The sequence below is a fragment of the Dendrobates tinctorius genome, unplaced genomic scaffold (genome assembly GCF_039654945.1).
Source record: "Dendrobates tinctorius isolate UK_male_01 unplaced genomic scaffold, ASM3965494v1 ptg000450l, whole genome shotgun sequence".
Lineage (NCBI taxonomy): Eukaryota > Metazoa > Chordata > Amphibia > Anura > Dendrobatidae > Dendrobates > Dendrobates tinctorius.
This window is the reverse complement of record NW_027362112.1, coordinates 1,305,363-1,327,198: the sequence shown is the minus strand read 5'-3', so window position 1 is coordinate 1,327,198 and position 21,836 is coordinate 1,305,363. Positions and strand designations below refer to the sequence as shown.

The 21,836-nt window shown below is 54.5% G+C and overlaps 2 protein-coding genes across 2 annotated transcripts in view; both read right to left on the bottom strand.

Annotated features, from left to right (window-relative positions):
- Positions 1 to 3,170, bottom strand: part of LOC141077413 (hydrocephalus-inducing protein homolog) — a 68,585-nt gene extending 65,415 nt beyond the window's left edge. Inside the window, exons 1-6 of the mRNA XM_073564325.1 lie at positions 3,118 to 3,170; positions 2,719 to 2,950; positions 2,303 to 2,544; positions 1,688 to 1,808; positions 499 to 703; positions 183 to 418 (exon numbers count right to left, since the gene is read on the bottom strand). Of these exons, the coding sequence (XP_073420426.1) occupies positions 183 to 418; positions 499 to 703; positions 1,688 to 1,808; positions 2,303 to 2,544; positions 2,719 to 2,950; positions 3,118 to 3,170 (1,089 nt within the window). The remainder of the gene's footprint in view (positions 1 to 182; positions 419 to 498; positions 704 to 1,687; positions 1,809 to 2,302; positions 2,545 to 2,718; positions 2,951 to 3,117) is intronic.
- A 1,998-nt stretch (positions 3,171 to 5,168) lies between these two features.
- LOC141077424 (hydrocephalus-inducing protein-like) overlaps positions 5,169 to 21,836 on the bottom strand; it is a 33,126-nt gene continuing 16,458 nt past the window's right edge. Inside the window, exons 12-22 of the mRNA XM_073564354.1 lie at positions 13,915 to 14,056; positions 13,667 to 13,826; positions 11,858 to 12,472; positions 11,511 to 11,735; positions 10,926 to 11,140; positions 10,668 to 10,850; positions 10,158 to 10,277; positions 8,175 to 8,334; positions 7,265 to 7,437; positions 5,387 to 5,585; positions 5,169 to 5,306 (exon numbers count right to left, since the gene is read on the bottom strand). Of these exons, the coding sequence (XP_073420455.1) occupies positions 5,181 to 5,306; positions 5,387 to 5,585; positions 7,265 to 7,437; positions 8,175 to 8,334; positions 10,158 to 10,277; positions 10,668 to 10,850; positions 10,926 to 11,140; positions 11,511 to 11,735; positions 11,858 to 12,472; positions 13,667 to 13,826; positions 13,915 to 14,056 (2,318 nt within the window). The 3' untranslated portion in view covers positions 5,169 to 5,180. The remainder of the gene's footprint in view (positions 5,307 to 5,386; positions 5,586 to 7,264; positions 7,438 to 8,174; positions 8,335 to 10,157; positions 10,278 to 10,667; positions 10,851 to 10,925; positions 11,141 to 11,510; positions 11,736 to 11,857; positions 12,473 to 13,666; positions 13,827 to 13,914; positions 14,057 to 21,836) is intronic.

Below are 21,836 nucleotides of genomic sequence, written 5' to 3'. Positions count from 1 at the left end.
CCCTATCTGTACCCAACACCCCGATCATCCCCGGGGTCTACTTATACACTGGTGACAGCTGCACAGACCCCCTATCTGTACCCAACACCCCGATCATCCCCGGGGTCTACTTATACACTGGTGACAGCAGCATAGACCCCCTATCTGTACCCTACACCCGATTATGCAGTCAGCCCCGTTACCTTAGTAGACAGGGGTTTGACTGTGAGGGTCACGTCGCAGGTGACTTTGCCGGAGTTGATAATCTTGAAGCGAGCGGTGCATGTTTGTCCGACAAGCACGTTCCAGAATAAAAATCTGTTCTCTTCTTGCAGGTAGATCCCCCCAGACTGGAGGGGCGGCAGACACTGCAGGATCCGGGCATCCCTCACAATTCGATGTTCTTCAAATATACTGGCAATGTCATCTGTAACGAATCCTGGGGGATAAGAGGAGGTGGTCACACGAGCGCTCTGTCCCCGTGGCTGAGTACAAACACGGACCCCTGTAGAGCTTTACCTGGGGTGCACACCTCACCGATGAGGCGGAAGGGAATCCCGCCAGGGTGGTCCTCTGGGTGTCGATCAGAAATATCCAGAGTCAACAGCTCCTCGCTTTTCCCCAGTTGATCAGCAAAACACTCCACAGTGATGATCTGCTGACCCCCAGGAGGAATGGTCCCAAAGCCAGGCACCATCGTGAACATGCCCAGCGTGAAGCGAGCCTGCAAAGAAGCCCACCCGGTCACAGCCGTACGTACAGTGATAGATCACACACTGAAGCCCCCCATACTCATTACAAAACTGACATCCCTCTCTGCCGACTCTCCATACACAGGGACTCTTTCCTCTGTTCGCCTTCTCTATACTCCTCTGTCCTCCTTCTCCAGACTCCTCTGTCCTCTGACTACTCTATCCTAATCCTCCAGACATTTCTGTCCTCCTTCGCTATCCTTTTCTAGATTCCTCTGTCCTTTTCTAGATTTCTGTCATTCTCTAGACTCCTCTGTCTTCCTTCTCCAGAATCCTGTCCTTTTCCAGACTACTCTATTCTACTTCTCCAGACTCCTCTGTCCTCATTCTCTATACTACTCTGTCCTCCTTCTCCAGACTCCTCTGTCCTCCTTCTCTAGACTCCTCTGTCTTCCTTCTCCAGAATCCTGTCCTTTTCCAGACTACTCTATTCTACTTCTCCAGACTCCTCTGTCCTCATTCTCTATACTACTCTGTCCTCCTTCTCTAGACTCCTGTCCTCATTCTCTATACTACTCTGTCCTCCTTCTCCAGACTCCTCTGTCCTCCTTCTCTATACTTCTGTCCTCCTTCTCCAGACTCCTCTGTCCTCCTTCTCTAGACTCCTGTCCTCCTTCTCTATACTCCTCTGTTCTACTTCTCCAGACTCCTCTGTCCTCCTTCTCTAGACTCCTGCCCTCCTTCTCTATACTCCTCTGTTCTACTTCTCCAGACTCCTCTGTCCTCCTTCTCTAGACTCCTGTCCTCCTTCTCCAGACTCCTCTTTCCTCCTTCTCCAGACTCCTCTTTCCTCCATGTAATAAGTATGGGGCCTATACATGACATCGTGTTCCTGAGTATATACACATATACAGAGCTCGCCTGGAGCTCGGCTCTCACAGTTGTTCCTGTCAGGGCCACGGCCTTTACTCTCCACGCCAGCAATGAGGATGAGCAGGAGGTGGAGGCTGACGTACCTGCCCAGAAATACTTGTGTCTCTCAGCTGGGAATCTGCGCGCTTTGTTTTGCTCATGGCGACTGATCTACTGGATCCAGAACCCTCGCGGGAACGTGCTCTCTTTGTTCCTTGAGCCGGCCTACGAGACACAGGGAGCCGGTGTGGTCATGGCCGGATGGCGAGAGGTCACAGCCGAGCCAAAGAGTCCCTATAGTAACTCAGAACATAGCAGGTATAAATCGCGCTATTGGCGGTCTGACCCCGCATCGTTATATTTGTGGGGTGCCATCAGGTCAGGACTGGAGCTTACCCGGAGGGACATGTACAGCTCAATCTAAAGTAAATGTCCTTTACTGACATCTACATTGACCGTTCAATCCCACAAAAGTAACGGTGACGTGTCCCTGGGGAGCAGGGGGCCGCAGAGCTGGCACATGGGGTCTCTTCCCACACATGACTCCGGGAGCCTTCTATGCATGTGAAGCTGGAGGGTCCCGGCTCTGCTCATTTCATGGAGTCCGCTGGGTTACAGGCGATCATCCATGGTCTCTGCGTCCCCCAATAACACAAAGGAGGAATGCAACTGACTACTGTCAGCGTTTCACAGCCGCCGTCGTCACACACTCTCCTTACCCCTTCTTGGTCGGCTGAATCGTCACCTCGCGGATGATCTTGCTGAGGTTGTAACGAAACTCCAGCAGTCCGCAGTTCTCCAGGGTGAAGGAGCACAACCTGCGGCTGCCCAGCACCATGGCTCCAAAGTTAATGTCTGAGGACGGGGAGAGGCGGTACTTGGCGAAGGTGGAGGAAGCAGAGATGCGGATGGGGATACTCGCTATTGTCTCCCCCGTGTCGGACAGGACGGGGTCGATTACCTGCAGAGAACGCAGACAGGATACAAGACGGGTAACCTGCATATTAGCATCAGACACTGTTCAGACTTTTGCAGATTCATCTAGGACTTGAGGTGCTTGTCAGGAGCGGTGGGAATGTAAGGAAGGTGCTGGTACCTACTACAACCCTCACCACCCACACACACAAGGACATACCTGGCACTTCAGGATGGGTTTGTCCACGATCTGCACCTCCTCCTTGGTCAGGAACACAATCTGCACCTGGGTGGCGCGGTCACTGGGGCTCAAGGTGCCCTTCTGTGGCAGGATGGAGAAGATGGTGCTGAGATCGGACAGTCCCGGGGCAGAAGCCTCCAAGGAGAAACTGTTGGCAAGAAGATAAAGAGCTTTGGTCAAGGGCTTCAGTGTCAGGAATGGTAAAACCTGCCTCCATGTCAGTCACCGCTGGCCCCGATATCAGGACTTCCCTCACCACGTCCGTGTGTAGATGTCAGTGATACAACACAGGACTCCCTACTCCATCGGGGAGGATCCATCAGCAGAGGAGGATGGCCGGCGTTGTCACACCTCACCATACACGTCCCAGAAATTTACCTGAAGCCAATCTCATACTTCCCCTTGTTCTTCAGAGAAAGGGAATGTTTCATTTCATCAGAGATCTTAACTACTCCGAAGTCCAGGCCTCCATCTGTTCCTGTGGAGATGAGAACCTGAGAAGGACGTGTGAGGCCAGCAGACACCAGGACGACGTGTGAGGCCAGCAGACGCCAGGAAGACGTGTGCGCGACAGGTGGATGTGAGGAGGACGTGTGTGCAGCCGGTGGATGTGAGGAGGACGTGTGTGCAGGCGTTGGATGTGAGGAGGACGTGTGTGCAGCCGGTGGATGTGAGGAGGACGTGTGTGCAGCCGGTGGATGTGAGGAGGACGTGTGTGCAGCCGGTGGATGTGAGGAGGACGTGTGTGCAGCCGGTGGATGTGAGGAGGATGTGTGTGCAGCCGGTGGATGTGAGGAGGACGTGTGTGCAGGCGTTGGATGTGAGGAGGACGTGTGTGCAGCCGGTGGATGTGAGGAGGACGTGTGTGCAGCCGGTGGATGTGAGGAGGACGTGTGTGCAGCCGGTGGATGTGAGGAGGATGTGTGTGCAGCCGGTGGATGTGAGGAGGACGTGTGTGCAGGCGGTGAATGTGAGTAGGACGTGTGTGCAGCTGGTGGATGTGAGGAGGACGTGTGTGCAGCCGGTGGATGTGAGGAGGACGTGTGTGCAGCTGGTGGATGTGAGGAGGACGTGTGTGCAGCCGGTGGATGTGAGGAGGACGTGTGTGCAGCCGGTGGATGTGAGGAGGACATGTGTGCAGGCGGTGGATGTGAGGAGGAGGTGTGTGCGGCCGGTGGATGTGAGGAGGACGTGTGTGCAGCCGGTGGATGTGAGGAGGACGTGTGTGCAGCCGGTGGATGTGAGGAGGACGTGTGTGCGGCTGGTGGATGTGAGGAGGACGTGTGTGCGGCTGGTGGATGTGAGTAGGACGTGTGTGCGGCGGGTGGATGTGAGGAGGACGTGTGTGCAGGCGGTGGATGTGAGGAGGTGTGTGCGGCCGGTGGATGTGAGGAGGACGTGTGTGCAGGCGGTGGATGTGAGGAGGTGTGTGCGGCCGGTGGATGTGAGGAGGACGTGTGTGCAGGCGGTGGATATGAGAAGGAGGTGTGTGTGGCCGGTGGATGTGAGGAGGACGTGTGTGCGGCCGGTGGATGTGAGGAGGACGTGTGTGCGGCCGGTGGATGAGAGGAGGACATGTGTGCAGGCGGTGGATGTGAGGAGGACGTGTGTGCGGCCGGTGGATGTGAGGACATGTGTGCGGCCGGTGGATGTGAGGAGGACGTGTGTGCGGCTGGTGGATGTGAGGAGGACGTGTGTGCGGCTGGTGGATGTGAGGAGGACGTGTGTGCAGGCGGTGGATGTGAGGAGGACGTGGGTGCGACCGGTGGATGTGAGGAGGACGTGTGTGCAGCCGGTGGATGTGAGGAGGACGTGTGTGCGGCCGGTGGATGTGAGGAGGACATGTGTGCGGCTGGTGGATGTGAGGAGGATGTGTGTGCGGCTGGTGGATGTGAGGAGGACGTGTGTGCAGCCGGTGGATGTGAGGAGGACGTGTGTGCGGCTGGTGGATGTGAGGAGGACGTGTGTGCAGGTGGTGGATGTGAGGAGGACTTGTGTGCGGCCGGTGGATGTGAGGAGGACGTGTGTGCGGCCGGTGGATGTGAGGAGGACGTGTGTGCGGCCGGTGGATGTGAGGAGGATGTGTGTGCAGCCGGTGGATGTGAGGAGGACGTGTGTGCAGCCTGCAGATGTGAAGAGGACGTGTGTGCGGCTGGTGGATGTGAGGAGGACGTATGCAGTCTGTGGATGTGAGGAGGACGTGTGTGCGGCCGGTGGATGTGAGGAGGGTGTGTGTGCAGCCGGCGGATGTGAAGAGGACGTATGCAGTCTGTGGATGTGAGGAGGACGTGTGTGCAGCCGGTGGATGTGAGGAGGACGTGTGTGCGGCTGGTGGATGTGAGGAGGACGTGTGCAGCCGGTGGATGTGAGGAGGACGTGTGTGCGGCTGGTGGATGTGAGGAGGACGTGTGCGCGGCCAGTAGGGTATACACAGTCAGTGGTTATGACACGACACACGCAGCTCTACCTTTAGGGAAGCTGATATCTAGAGCCACATCATAAGACTCAGCAAAGATATGAATGTTCTCCAGCTGCACAATTCCCAGAATGTTTTCAACGTCTGAAACCTACAGAGAGAACATGGAAGAGTTTGTGAGATGACAGCCGGCCTCACCGGGACTCTCGGCCACGACATCCACCCTCTTACCTCCAGACGGATGAACTTCTTGATGTTGGTGGCTTTGCCTGCCTTGAAGTAAAGCTGTAAGCCATACTCAGAACGAGGTGCTACAATACCCTGGTCCTGAGACACTGAGAAATCATCGCCCAGGTTCTCCAGACCCGTCACCCTCCAGGCGGCCGGTAAGAAGGTGCTATTCCTGAGGAACACTGTTTTGGTGTCCTTCCTGTGAACAAGTAGGGCATTAATGGACTGAGGGACTCGGCAGTGTCACAGATCATTACCTGAGTGCGAGCAGCGTCTCCCACACCCAGAACAAATCCACAGCTTACACAGAACCGGCAGAGACAGCCACAGAACCGGCAGAGACAGCCACAGAACCGGCGCAGACAGCCACAGGACCGGCGCAGACAGCCACAGAACCGGCGCAGACAGCCACAGAACCGGCGCAGACAGCCACAGAACCACCGGAGACAGCTACAGAACCGGCACTGACAGCCACACAACCGTCGGAGACAGCCACAGAAGCGGCACTGACAGCCACAGAACCGACGGTGACAGCCACAGAACCGGCACTGACAGCCACAGAACCACCGGAGACAGCCACAGAACCACCGGAGACAACTACAGAACCGGCACTGACAGCCACAGAATCGGCACTGACAGCCACAGAACCAGCGGTGACAGCCACAGAAGCGGCACTGACAGCCACAGAACCGGCGCTGAAAGCCACAGAACCGGCGCTGAAAGCCACAGAACCGACGCTGACAGCCACAGAACCCATGCTGACAGCCACAGAACCGGCAGAGACAGCCACAGAACCGACGGTGTCAGCCACAGAACCGACGGTAACAGCCACAGAACCATCTGAGACAGCCACAGAACCGACGGAGACAGCCACAGAACCAGTGGTGACAGCTACAGAATCAGCGGTGACAGCCACAGAACCAGCGGTGACAGCTACAGAACTAGCGGTGACAGCTACAGAACCAGTGGTGACAGCTACAGAACCAGTGGTGACAGCCACAGAACCAGCGGTGACAGTTACAGAACCAGCGGTGACAGCCACAGAACCAGCGGTGACAGCCACAGAACTGACACTGACAGCCACAGAACCACCGGAGACAACTACAGAACCGGCACTGACAGCCACAGAACCAGCGGAGACAGCCACAGAACCACCGGTGACAGCCACAGAACCAGCGGTGACAGCCACAGAACCGACGGTGACAGCCACAGAACCACCGGAGACAGCCACAGAACCGACGGAGACAGCCACAGAACCAGTGGTGACAGCTACAGAATCAGCGGTGACAGCCACAGAACCAGCGGTGACAGCTACAGAACTAGCGGTGACAGCTACAGAACCAGTGGTGACAGCTACAGAACCAGTGGTGACAGCCACAGAACCAGCGGTGAAAGTTACAGAACCAGCGGTGACAGCCACAGAACCAGCGGTGACAGCCACAGAACCGACACTGACAGCCACAGAACCACCGGAGACAACTACAGAACCGGCACTGACAGCCACAGAACCAGCGGAGACAGCCACAGAACCACCGGTGACAGCCACAGAACCAGCGGTGACAGCCACAGAACCGACGGTGACAGCCACAGAACCACCGGAGACAGCCACAGAACCAACGGAGACAGCCACAGAACCAGTGGTGACAGCTACAGAATCAGCGGTGACAGCCACAGAACCAGCGGTGACAGCTACAGAACCAGCGGTGACAGCCACAGAACCAGCGGTGACAGCCACAGAACCAGCGGTGACAGCCACATGGAAGCTTCAATGACCACACATGAGAGCCAACATGTGGCGAGCCCTGCTGGAGGGGAAGTGGGGGGCATCTGAAGGTGGTCCTGGATTCACTTCTCCCCTCTGTAGATCTGATTACTCACCGGTGCAGCAGCATCTTCTCAAAGTGAACCTGCTTGCGGTCGAGCTCCAGCTCGGGGCGGACACCTCTGCAGCACACATGGAAGATGACAGGCTCAGGGTTGTCCTTGATGCAGCACACGATATTATCGTCAAACACACCGGGAGCGGTGGGATAAGCCCATAAGGAGAGCTCCTGGGACAGAGAGGACGCAAGACACGATTACTGCTGCCTGTATCTGGTTTACCGCTCTGCTCAGCTCCCTCCTAACACTACATTGTGCGCGACAAGTGCGTGCAGCCCCGCAATAAGAGGCTGCAGCCCTGTGTCAGTGCACGCAGCCCCGTGACAAGTGAGTGCAGCCCTGCGAAAGGAGGGTGCAGCCATGTGTCAGTGCACACAGCCCCGTGACAAGTGAGTGCAGCCCTGCGATAAGTGAATGCAGCCCCACAATAAGAGGGTGCAGCCCTGTGTCAGTGCACACAGCCCCGTGACAAGTGAGTGCAGCCCTGCGATAAGAGGGTGCAGCCATGTGTTAGTGCACACAGCCCCGTGACAAGTGAGTGCAGCCCTGCGACAAGTGAGTGCAGCCCCACGATAAGAGCGTGCAGCCCTGTGTCAGTGCATGCAGCCCCGTGACAAGTGAGTGCAGCCCTGCGACAAGTGAGTGCAGCCCCGCGATAAGAGGGTGCAGCCGTGTCAATGCATGCAGCCCCAGTGGATGCAGTCGTCAGTGCATGCAGCCCTGCGATAAGAGGGTGCAGCCCTGTGTCAGTGCATGCAGCCCCGCAATAAGAGGCTGCATCCCTGTGTCAGTGCACGCAGCCCTGTGACAAGTGCATGCAGCCCCAGTGGACGCAGTCGTCAGTGCACGCAGCCCGGCGTCAGCGTGTGTAGCTTCTTGTGAGTGTGTACAGTCCCTACAAGCACACCTGCTTTTCCCCGGGCTTCAGGCTCATGGTCGGAGGGTCCAGGATGAAGGTTGCAGCTTTCATGTCATACTGGAAGCAGAATGTGACGTCAGACTCCAGAGGAGACACATTGCAGATGGTCACTTTCTCCATGTTCTCTGGATATTGTCCGGCTTTATATCTACAGAGAAGAAGCACAAATATTGTCTGCAAGACCTTTATCAGAACCATGTGACCGATGACATCATGGACACTTCCTGTGAGGTCACACCGATGTAACAGTGAATGCACGTTGTCAGCTCTGCTACACGGCACAGAGTGCACGTTGTCAGCTCTGCTACGCAGAACAGAGTACACTTGTCAGCTCTGCTACACAACACAGAGTGCACTTGTCAGCTCTGCTACACAACACAGAGTGCACTTGTCAGCTCTGCTACACAGCACAGAGTGCACGTTGTCAGCTCTGCTCCACTGCACAGAGTGCTCCTTGTCAGCCCTGCTACACAGGACAGAGTGCACGTTGTCAGCTCTGCTACACAGTACAGGTATCTTCAGGCTGTAATCATTGTGCTCCCTGAACTGATTGTCTAACATTTGGGGGGTCTGTGCATCCAGATCAGTGATCACACAGTTGGCAATAAAACTGCTGGAGTCAGCACCCAGCTCTTCTGACTATTTAAAGGGATTGTTCTTTACGTGAACATCCCTTTAAAAGCTGTAATACTTTGAGTGGAAAACTTAGCTTTCCCTTCTTGCCTGGCATTATTATATCATGGACCCTGTAGACAATCAGCAGTCATCAGGGGGCAGCTCCGCTCGCCGTCCGGGGAGGTGGGAGCACCGCAGACTGTTAGGCATCACGACATAATGCCACGCGAGCACTGGGAGAGCCGGCGCCGACACTGCTGGAACTGCTCTGGGGCACGAGGAGAATAGAAGCTAGAGGCCCGGGCAGAACTAGAGGTCCGGGCAGAACTAGAGGTCTGCGTAGAACTAGAGGCCTGGGCAGAACTAGAAGACGGGCAGAACTAGAGGTCCGGGCAGAACTAGAGCCCCGGGCAGAACTAGAGGTCTGCGTAGAACTAGAGGTCTGGGCAGAACTAGAGGTCTGGGCAGAATTAGAGGCCCAGGCAGAACTAGAGTTCTGCGTAGAACTAGAGGCCTGGGCAGAACTAGAGCCCCGGGCAGAACTAGAGGTCTGCGTAGAACTAGAGGTCTGGGCAGAACTAGAGGTCCAGGCAGAACTAGAGCCCCGGGCAGAACTAGAGGTCTGCGTAGAACTAGAGGTCTGGGCAGAACTAGAGGTCCGGGCAGAACTAGAGGTCCGGGCAGAACTAGAGGTCCGGGCAGAACTAGAGGCCTGGGCAGAACTAAAGGTCTGGGTAGAACTAGAGGTCTGGGCAGAACTAGAGGTCCGGGCAGAACTAGAGGTCCGGGCAGAACTAGAGGTCCGCGTAGAACTAGAGGCCTGGGCAGAACTAGAGGCCTGGGCAGAACTAGAGGTCTGGGTAGAACTAGAGGTCTGGGCAGAACTAGAGGCCTGGGCAGAACTAGAGGCCTGGGCAGAACTAGAGGTCTGGGTAGAACTAGAGGTCTGCGTAGAACTAGAGGCCTGGGCAGAACTAGAGGCCTGGGCAGAACTAGAGGTCTGGGTAGAACTAGAGGTCTGGGCAGAACTAGAGGCCTGGGCAGAACTAAAGGCCAGGACTTGGTGTAAATGACCCGTTGGGGCCATCAGGCACAATGACCTATCACTCCGATCTGCAGAGACCTCAGCCGGCTCCTTTAATGGTCCCCTGACCTGGACAGGACGCTTATACCGCCCGCGGGCACATTCTTGGCACTGGAGACTCACTACAAGACATAATTGCACTGGCAATGCCCCCCAGACTGCCCGCATCCCCCGCACACAGTCTGGAGACTGGCAGACCTCCCATGAGGGTCTGAGCCACCACCTGGGCTACCATCTGGTTGCCGTCACCTTCTGGAAACCTCTACACTCACTTGTCTCGACTTTTTCCGCACAGCAGAGGTCCGAAGTCAAAGGTGGCGGAGCTGAGGATGAACTTCTTGTGAACAATCTCGTTGCTCTGGATTTCCTTCTTGCGATGTGGAAAGACAATCCTGCAATCAGAGGTCCAGACGCGGTCACTCCCAGACCCAGACAGTGGTCCTACGTCTATGTGTGGGCCCCTTGTATTAATGGCAGGCGGCATGTTATGGAAGGTACCTGGCCCTGTGAGCGGAGCGGGGACAGGTGAGTTCCCCATGTTCCCCCAGGACAGTCATGCAGTGAAATGTCACCATCCTGTTAATTACCACTAATGAGGGAGGGTCTACTGATCCTGACCCTACACTCAGTGCTCGGGACCCACCACAGAACACAGCGGATCTCTGGCTGTGCAAGTCTATTATTCAGGTACTTTATGGCAGAACATGACACAGCAGCATTGATGGGGGGTATGGCTCAGGGCACGGCTCTGGGGGACACAGCTGTGAGGATGTAGCGCTTACTTTGGCTCTTTACTGATGGTGGGGAAGGCGCACACTCCGCGGCAGTACAGCTGGTATCTACGACGGGTCCCAACCAGCTCAAAGTTCAGGGTTAGATCGAAACTCCCAGTATGGTTTGACTGGAATTGAATGCGTAGAGGCACTTCTCCCCGGGCTGGGACCACCCAGCGGAATACCCCGAGGCTGGAGACACAAGAACGATGAGAGGGGGTAGAGCTCAGCATCACAGGCTGACAACTGTCCTGACAACAATCTCACCGAAGTGACCTCTCAGGCAGGACTTCTCCTGTGACACTGCTGCGGTCCATGTCGGAGAGCGGCGTCCTGGCGCCAGGCGGTGGAGAACGGCTCTCCAGGTTCTGCTGCGTCTTGCGGAGGGAGGAGGAGCGGCGTTTCTCTTTCTGACTCTCGCGGCCGGGGTCCGCAGCTTTGTCCTTCTTGCTCCGGCTCTTGGTGGGGGTCACCTGTTCCTCCTGAAATGACAGTCGCCATCCCAATCACACAGACATACAAGCGGGAGACGCCGCACAGACCCCAGAGACTGATGAAGTAGTTTGCAGGGGTCACACAGCCGCAGGGGTCACACAGCCGCTGCCGGCACTGGTCGTGTGATGGAGACGTATCTCAATATGAAGGAGGTAAGGCACAGCCCCCAAGGTGAGCAGTGGGATCATGTGCAGCCCACAAGCCTCGTCTAGCTGCAGCTTGTGATGTCTGCAGACCCGGGAGCTCCCGTTACTGATGGCCTCCATGTCTTGTATCCAGACAGCCCTACAGGACAATCTGTGCCCAATCTGTGGTCCTCCAGATCTGCACAGGCAGACAATATGGCAGCCGTCTTACCTTCAGCATGGGGATGGGGTGCACAGGCTCCGGCTCAGGATCTGGATCCTTCTTATCTTCAGTAATGACATTGGGGTCGTCAGGAGAAGTGGCAATGAAGGAGAAGTGGCCGAGCGTCTCCGGGTCACTACACAAATTCCTCCTTTCAGGGAAGGTGATGACTGAGAAAATGTAAGGTGGAGGAATGGGTGGGCCGGATGGGCCGAGCCCTAGGCCTTCAAGCACCTGTCAGGAGCAGTAAGGTACATAAAGCGATGTGTGAATACGTGGCACATTGTGCAGCACAGGACTGGCAGCCATCACTGTCGTCATTACTGCCCATGGATGGACGGACAGCGTCCACTCACCTCATCTACTGATGGCAGGAAGCTGCTCTGCAGAACAGTCTGAATGGTGGCAGGATCTCCCGACACGTGGAGCTCATAGTGTGGGACCCCCACACCCATCTTCAGCTCTACCTCTAGGTTCTCCTGCCCTTTCTTCTCTGGGCCTACGTGGACCCCATCTTCCTCTGCCGTGGCTCTCAGCTTCTCCAGCCTCTCCTTCTCCATTCTTTCTTTCTCAGCCTTCTCTCGCTCCAGTTTCTCCTGCCGTTCTCGATCTTTCCTGTACTTCTTACCCGACGGTGCCTGCCGCTCCGGTGCCTGCTCCTCCCCCTCCTGTTGCCTATCTTCTGTAGTTGTAGGTGGTATTAGGACCCCCTGTACACGGTCCCAGAATGTCAGGATGTGTAGGATCTCCTTCTGGGAGGACTCGTACGTCTTGAACATCTGCAGCAGCGGCTTCTCACTCTCGCTCGCCGGCTCCTTGTCCTCCTGGACACTCACATGCTGGAGAAAGTCTCGGTTTTTCTTTTTTCTTCCTTCGTCGAACTCGTTCTGCACAGAATCGGTTCGGTTCACTGCAGCTTTTCGCTCAGTTCCGGAGTCTAATCGTGGTTCTGTTTTCACAGCGAGCAGATTCTGAGGATGATGAGAGAAGGACAGTATCACGACAATGCAGTCGTGCCAGGGACACGACACTGTGGCTGTGCCTGGGACACAACGATGTGGGGGTGCCAGGGTCACGACACTGCGGGGGTGCCAGGGTCACGACACTGCGGGGGTGCCAGGGTCACGACACTGCGGGGGTACCAGGGTCACGACACTGCGGGGGTGCCAGGGTCACGACACTGCGGGGGTGCCAGGGTCACGAGACTGCGTCGGTGCCAGGGTCACGACACTGCGGGGGTGCCAGGGTCACGACACTGCGGGGTTGCCAGGATCACGACACTGTGGGGGTGCCAGGGTCACGACACTGTGGGGGTGCCAGGGTCACGACACTGTGGGGGTGCCAGGGTCACAACACTGGGGGGGTGCCAGGGTCACAACACTGGGGGGGTGCCAGGGTCACGGAACTGCGAGGGTGCCAGGGTCATGACACTGCGGGGGTGCCAGGGTCACGACACTGCGGGGGTGCCAGGGTCACGACACTGCAACCAGAGTGGTCCAAGAAGGACAGCAAATGGCACAGCGATGACCACGGAGGGAAAAGTGCTGTGTCGAGGGCAGCGGTGGGGGCAGTGTTGTGTCGGGGGCAGCGGTGCGGGCAGAGCTGTGTCAGGGGCAGTGTTGTGTCGGGGGCAGCGGTGCGGGCAGAGCTGTGTCAGGGGCAGTGTTGTGTCGGGGGCAGCGGTGCGGGCAGAGAAGTGTCAGGGGCAGTGTTGTGTTGGGGGCAGCGATGGGGGGCAACGTTGTGTCAGGGGCAGTGTTGTGTCGGGGCAGCGGTGTGGTCACGATCCATTTTTGGGCCTGTGTCATTTTTGGGCCATGGTTGGTATCAAAAGGAATAGTATCACCAACAGTGATCTGCAGCACCAGGTGGCTTTATAAAGGGAGGTGGGAGTGGCACCCCACTGCATAGATAATTAATGATAATGCAGTAACACCAGCGGCCACCGGGGGGAAAAAACCCACCAGCAGACTAACTAAAGTTGTAGTAACACCAGTGGCCACCGGGGGGGGGGGGGGAACTGACATTAACCCCGATGGCCAGAAAGGAAAAAAGTTTAAATGTGAGCAGCCCAAAACTGACACAGATCCAAAAATGGATTGTGACAGGTGCAGGCAGCGTTGTGTCAGGGGCAGTGTTGTTGGGGGCAGCAGTGGGGGCAGTACCTGTTTGTTACCAGCCTGACTTTTCTTTCCCTCTTTCTCAGAGTCCCGGCTCTTTCCTCTTTTGGTTTTCCTCTTCTGCTCCTCTTCCTCTCTTTGCTTCGCCAGTTCTTCTTGTAGCCTTCGCTCCTGCTCCGCTCTCGCTTGCCTTTGTTCTTGCTCTCTGCACCCCAAGGAGAAACACTCAGCACCCGATGATTAAGCACAGATGGAGCCGACTGTAAAAGATTTCAGCAGGATGGAGATCAGACCTTTTCTTGCGCTCCTTCAAGGCTCGGAGTCGCAGTCCATCAATACGCGCTTTCTCGTCTGCTGGTAACTGGCCGTACTGCTCCTCGTCCATCTCCTCCATGTTGGCTTTTTCCTGGGCCTGAACCCGAAGTTGCTCCTGTTCTGTATTAGAAGCAAACAATGAAAAAAACATTCAGTTTCATTTATCTGCAAATCCAAGAATACAAATAAATCTCCATCCACAAAGACGTTCCCAGTATATAGTGATTGCCTGAAGTGTTGGCACCCTTGAAATTGTCCCAAAAATGAAGTATTTCTCCCAGAAAAGTATTGTAATTCCCCATGTTTTGTTATACACCTCACCGCATTTTCTCTTAACCAGATGTCTAATTTCAGTAAGTCAGGAGGAATAGACTGTCATCTATATGTTGACTTTTGAATTTATGTGTTTCTTTCTTGATGGTCAAGAGCCTGAAATGTTAACTCTAATTTCTAAATGGATATAGAATATATATATATATACACACACACACACACACACACACACATACACTGTATATATTGTGGTGTAGTGACCACTGTGTCCGCTAGGGGGCGCTGTGTGGGTATCCCAGGACAGGCGTATAAGCATTTCCAGTGTCCTGATAGGAGTAGGAGTAGTTCCAATGTGTCAGGCGTGTGTTTAAGAACGCCATAGTAAAGTGTATATGAGTGTATGTGAAGGACCTACCTGTGATGAGGTCATAGCCATGTGACCCGGAGGGTGTGGCTACGGACCATATAAGGTGGCCAGGGTAGGTTACATGGAGTGAATTCTGGGACCGGGTTGGTCCGTTGTGGAAGGTCCCGCTGGGAAACGGTGCCTCCTGCCTGACAGCACGTGAATGCTGTGAGTAATGGCTGCAAGCGTCTGACAGTTCCCAGGGTGAGGGAATGAACGTCTGCAGTGAGCTGAAGCAGCCATGAGGTAACCCTGACGGGGTGAGATATCTGTGAGGCTGAAGAGCCTCAGTACTGGACATTGCACAACCTGTGTGACCACAGGTTTAACAGAGGGAAGCTCGGCCATGAACGTTATGCTATGGATATGAACTTTATGTTGCTGCTGTGGGTTTATGATGCCTGAATAAACCGCATGGATTGTTATAGTTTTATGGAAAACCCGTGCCGGACGTGATTATTTGGCTGCCAAGCGAGTGTCCCCAACCTTGAATGACAGCGCTACCTTACAATTGGTGGAGAATGCTATGGGCAGCATTGTAGCCTTGTTGCTAGGAGCAACGGAAGAGGACTGCAACATTCGGTTGCGAAGGGCAACGGTTTCCAAAAGCACATGGTGCAGTGCTGGCAACGCTGAGACAGGAGGGCTGACAGTCTTGAAAGCCGTGTGATATACTGACCGAGGTCAGTGGAAAAGACTTATAGGACACCTCTGCAGTAGAGGGGTCCGAGAACCTGCGCGGCTGGCAGGTGACGGTCGTGAAAGCCGTGTGGTATGCTGACCGGGGTCAGAGAAAGAGACTGTGAATTGCTATAGGGTGTCTCTACGTAGAAGAGCTACCCGAGGACCTGAGTGGCCGACACAGGTAACGGACAGGTGTTCGTGTTGTACTGACCTGGGTCAGTGAGAAAGACTGTGTACCTGGAGGGTTCAGTGAGCAAGGTCCTGGAGGGTCAGTGTTGGGAGGTTCTAGGAGAAGAATCGGATCACATGGTATGACCTTGGACCTGGTGAGGCGTAAGTGTTGGACAGTCTCAGGCGGAAACGGATGTCCTGAATAGCACCCGCCGAGCCCCTGGACCTGGTGAGGCCGGTGTGTTTGGAAACCCTGGAAGGAGGGTCGGCTCCCTGAATAGCACCCGGTGTGCCCTGTGTGTTGGACGGTCTCAGGAGGAGACGGGTGTCCTGAATAGCACACAGACAGGACACGTGAGTTTTGTGTTGTGTTTTTTTCTCTTCTTAACTCAGCTTGCGGTGGCTCAGTGGGGGTCAAGAAGGTGACAAGCGGCTTGCTGTAACTCGGCAGGGTTATGAAGGTGACAAGCGGCTTCCTGTAACTTGGCGGGATTACGAAGGTTACACCAGCAGCTGTGTGTGAACAGCGGCCGGAGGTGTCGGAGATCGGTGACAGCAGGAGCTGTGGTGGTGCCAGCAAGAACTTGTGTGGTATCGTACTTAAAGGGCCAGTACGGGCTCAAGGGACAAACTGTGTTGTGTGAACTGTGGTCTAAGGAGACCCGTAGAACGGACATGGGGAAATCCCGAAAGGGGGCGGTGGCCCAAATCGGGGTGGTAGCCCAAAAGGGGGTGGAGTCCCAGAGGGGGGCGGTGACCCAAATCGGGATGGTAGCCCAAAAGGGGGTGGAGTCCCAGAGGGGGGGCAGTGACCCAAATCAGGGTGGGCCAGAGAAGGGCCGGTGTGTCAAAAGAGGAACAGCAATGTTCGTGTATGACTTTTTCAGAATGTGGGATATTCTTTCCAGATAACGACGGGCCACAGGTGTGTACCATAATGCTGCACCGAGAAGGAGTCTCGGATCTGCTGGGTTTGCGGAAAGATGTGATTCCGCTACCCAATGGTCTGATTGGGAGAATCATTGGAAGATTCGGGAAGGTAATGCAAGACCTTGTAAATATCTCTGTTATGATGAGGGTGAGGATCCCTCCTGATGAAGACCAGGTATCCAGTAAAGAGGGTAGGATCCCCATCATGGTGGTTGGCTCTGTGGAAAGTGTTATAAATGGGAAACCGAGGAGGAAAAAGAGACAACAAGCTAAGTCTCAGAAAACCAGAGAAGTTGGTAACTATGCAGATTGCAGATCCCTGATCTTAACCGCAACAACTAGCAGCAGTCGTGGAGCGTTCCTACGTTGGTCCTAGAAGCCTCATCACAACCGGAGAACTACATAAGCCTAAAGCAGGAAAAGAGGAAAACTAACTGCCCCAGAGCAGACCCCAAAGGAAAGACAGCCCCCACATGTATTGACGGTGAAAAAAGATGAAAATACAAACAAAGGCAGGAAAATAGGCTGAGCAAACGATGGGGCCCGGCTAACTAAAAAGGACAGAAAAGGAAAGACACTGTCTGCAATCTGCCAAAAAAAAACTACAAAAATATTGTCCAACACTTCTGATAGCAAAATTAACCCTGAAGTCACTAGACTTCTAAACCTATATCAGCACTCTGAAATATTCTGAGACAGAGCAAAAAAGAGGCCAATCTAATAAGGAACAAAAAGCAGATTGGCAAATACTGATTAATAGGAGTGGAATTTCAGCATAGCCCCAGCAGGGGCAGGCTGATTACACAACAAACTGAATTGACCAACAAGCGCAAGTGTGAACATTAGCAAAAAACAAACTTAACTTGAGAAGACTGGAAGAGAGCTGAAGTCCAGGACCTGAGAAGCAGACTGAATCACCAGCACCCGGATAAGGCGTCGACTGTCTTATATCCAGTTTGATACTCCAGAGATCTAATCGTTATCTTACTCATCAGGTGGCAGATCACTACCACTTAAACCAACCGCACTACCTCCTGTCACCACCAGAGGGAGAACGGAAGGGGAACTCTCAACTGGTGGAGCAGAAAATGAGTTCATGACAGGAAAGCCTGAGAAACTTTCGGATGCTATTGGAGTATCGAGTGGGGTACCTGCAAGAGATTGAGCAGTTGAGGCTGGAACGTCGGCGAATCAATAAAGAGGTTCGGAACACCAGGTGGCGGCCGCCTGCAACCCAAGATGTAAGGACCCGAAGGGTTCCTCCAAGTAGTGACATGGCAGATGGCCGAAGAATGTCAGCAAGTGGCAGTGCGATGGGTAGTGCAAAGCTGAGAGACCTTAGGCCCTGTGAGACACAACAGTGTCTGACAACGCAGATAGACCGTGACTAGAAGGTCAAAGACCAAGACTGATATTCTGACTGCTGGGGGCGGGGGAGGCCTAATGTAGGGATGAGGCCATATGACAGACGGAGACGGTTCTCTCGATCTGTGGGGAAAGGTGTAATGAATGCCCGGTCTCGAGATCCCGGGGTAATGTTGTGTGTTCAACCCCACAAGTTTGAACTAAGGGGGCAGGTATGTGGTGTAACGACAACTGTGTCCACTAGGGGGCGCCGTGTGGGTGTCCTAGGACAGGTGTATAAGCATTTCCAGTGTCCTGAAAGGAGTAGGATGCTGAATGATCGTAATGTATCTCAAGGTGGGGGCCTTGAGATGAAGGCTTGCTTATGTGCTGATCAGCAGAGCTGATCTTTCGCTCCAATGTGTCAGGGGTGTGTTTAAGAACGCCATAGTAAAGTGTATATGAGTGTGTGTGAAGGACCTGTGATGAGGTCACAGCCATGTGATCCGGTGGGCGTGGCTACGGACCATATAAGGAGCCAGGGTAGGTCACATGGAGTGAATGCTGGGACCCGGATTGTCCGTTGTGGAAGGTCCCGCTGGGAGATGAGGCTTCCTGCCTGACAGCACGTGAATGCTGTGAGTAATGGCTGCAAGCGTCTGACAGTTCCCAGGGAGAGGGAATGAACGTCTGCAGTTAGCTGAAGCAGCCATGAGGTAACCCTGACGGGGTGAGATATCTGTGAGGCTGAAGAGCCTGAGTACTGGACATTGCGTAACCTGTGTGACCACAGGATAAGCAGAGGGAAGCTCTGTCATGGACACTATGCTGTTGATATGAACTTTATGCTGCTGTGGGTTTATGATGCCTGAATAAACCGCATGGATTGTTATTGTTTTATAGAAAACCCGTGCCGGACGTGATTATTTGGCTGCCAAGCGAGTGTCCCCAACCTTGAATGACAGCGCTACCTTACAATATTTACACACACACACACACACACACATGACATGGAGGTCCCCTATTTATATATATATATATATATATATATATATTGTGGCAGGGCTAAGGGTCGTGTAATTGATGGGAGATATGTGTCTCATAAATGGCTTATCTCCATAATGTAAGGCAGAAGTAAAGCGTACCAGATATTGTTATTGTTTTTGTTTGAAGGACCTGTGGTGAGGTCACAGTCAGGTGACCAGTCAGCTGCTGGGAACGTGGGTGTGGCTACAGCCTTATAATGTGACCTGCTCCTGAACCAGGGAGTTGTGTGTGGGGAGGACTAAACCTCCCATGTGTGCTGAGACTCCTGCTCTGAGTCTACAACTACGGACATTGTGTTATTTTGCCTGAGCTAAAAGGCTATTTGTTTGGTGTTACGTTGCCTTGTGCATTTATGCCGTGAATAAACTGCAAGCACTGTGGAAGAACCTGTCTCACATTTGTCTCCCGCTGCACCTAAGCGAGTCACATCCCCACAATTGGTGGAGAATGCGGGCAGCGGTCCCAGCAGAGACTTGAGACAGTTGCTGCATGTCCTGGGTGAAGTTTGCAGCGGGGCAACAAGCATTGCCTGGAATCATGGAGGACCTCATGAAACACCTGGTCCAGTCCCAGGCACTGCAGCAGGAAACCAACAAGCTGTTGTTACAGCAGATCCAGCAAGGCCAGCAGGAGCAGCGGCAGCAGTTCCAGCAGAGCCAGCAGGAACAACGGCAGCAGATGCAGCTTCTGGCAACCGCCATCCAGGAGGGCAGGACGAGCGCCCAAACCCCAGGTCGGGCTGATGCCACCGACGTCGAGAAGGCGGTAAGACGCGCATTACAAAAAATGACCCCTGAGGATGATGTGGAGGCCTTCCTGACGGTGTTTGAGAGGGTGGCTGAGAGGGAAAAACTTCAGCCAGAGCGGTGGGCGGAGGTACTGGCCCTTACCTAACGGGGGAGCCCCAGAAGGCGTACTTTGACCTGACGGTACAAGATGCCAGAGAGTATCCCAAATTAAAAGCGGAAATTCTCGCCCGCTTGGGGGTAACAATGACTACCAGGGCACAGAGAGTGCATCGTTGGGCCTATCACCGGGACAAACCCCCGCGCTCCCAAATGTTTGACCTGTTGCACCTGGTCCAGAAATGGCTGCAGCCAGAGTCGGCTTCCCCTGCACAGATGGTAGAGCGAGTTGTGATGGATCGGTTTGTGCATTCTCTGCCGAGACCTCTACAGACTTGGGTTGCCCAGGGTGATCCCCAAAATGCTGATGAACTGGTTGGGCTGGTCGAGAGATACCAGGGGATGGAAGGTTCCTTGGGGAAGCAGCCCATTCCATATTGGGGGTCCCAGCAGGGGGCGGAGTCACTAAAAGGGGTGGTGCGTCCAAGGTCAAAAGGGGCGGGGGAGGCGGTGCCCAAGGTCCCCTCGGGTGTTATTTGCTGGAAGTGTCATGGGCCAGGACATATAGCGGCCCGTTGTCCCCAGACCACCGAGCAGATGGACTGCAGCATGGGACGCCGTAGTTCATACTACGCATATCCAGCTTGCAGTGTGAACTCGCTACCTAACAAGGGGCCACAAGCGTGTCCCGTGAAGGTTAACGGTCGAGCAGTAATGGCGCTTCTGGACTCCGGGAGCTTGGTGACCCTTGTGAGGGCCAGTTTTCCTCTAAACATACTCCCGGGTAAAAAGATTGGTGTTCGGTGCATACATGGCGATGCAAAGGACTACCCTATGGCTAGGGTGAAGATTGAAACGGCGCATGGCACCGAGTCGCATGAAGTTGGCGTTGTTTGAGACTTGTTGCATCCCATAATTATTGGCCGGGATTTCTGTCTGTTTTGGGATCTGTGGGGGATGGGTTCTGAGTGTGCTAGCAAGAGCAGGGAACCAATCCACCCCACTGAGGTATCGCCACCACCAGAGGCAGACGAGTTCCCTTTATGTGTCCTTGTTGGGGATGAAGAGGAAGGGTCCCCTGTACCTGACATCCCGGAGTTGGGGGTGGCCGGGGAGAATTTTGGGACTGCCCAACATAGGGACCCCACACTAAGGGAAGCCTTTAACAATGTCACCGTCATTAATGGGGTTGCACAAGAGCCGGGAGCAGACACAAGGTTTCCCCATTTTATGTTGAGTGGGGAATTGTTGTACCGGGTCACGAAAATAAGGGAGGAGGTGGCAGAGCAGTTAATAGTACCAGGCCCCTATAGACGAAAAGTGTTGGACATGGCCCATTCACACATCTTGGGGGGACACCTGGGGGTGGAAAAAACCCAGGAACGGATTGTACAGAGGTTCTATTGGCCTGGGTGTCACCGGGAAATAGTAAACTATTGCAGGTCCTGCCCGACATGTCAGTTAACTGCCCCCACATCTCATTTTCGGAACCCTCTTGTGCCACTGCCCATTATTGAGGTGCCATTTGAGAGAATTGCCATGGATTTGGTCGGTCCCTTAGTTAAATCAGCTCGGGGCCATCAGTATATATTAGTCATCCTGGACTATGCCACACGCTATCCTGAGGCCATTCCCCTGAGAAACTCCTCTGCGAAGAGTATAGCCCGTGAGCTGGTCCATGTGTTTTCCCGGACGGGTTTGCCGAAGGAGATCCTGACCGACCAGGGGACACCTTTTATGAGCAAGGTGATGAGAGAATTGTGCAGAGTCTTGCAAATTTCCCAGCTGAGGACTTCAGTGTACCATCCACAGTCAGATGGCCTTGTTGAGAGGTTTAACAAGACCCTGAAGAGCATGCTGAGAAAAGTCATAGAGGAAGATGGTAGAGACTGGGATTGTCTCTTACCGTATTTACTGTTTTCTATCCGTGAAGTTCCCCAGGCCTCCACGGGGTTCTCCCCCTTCGAGCTTCTGTACGGCCGGCATCCGCGAGGTCTCCTAGATATAGCCAAGGAAACCTGGGAAGCCGAAGTCACGCCCCACAGAAGCGTCATTGAGCATGTGGCACTGATGCAGCAGAGGGTTGCGAAGGTGATGCCCATTGTTAAAGAACATCTCCGCCAGGCACAAGAGGCTCAGGCCAGGGTCTACAACCGGTCAGCCAGAGTGAGGCAGTTCAATCCGGGAGACCGAGTTCTCG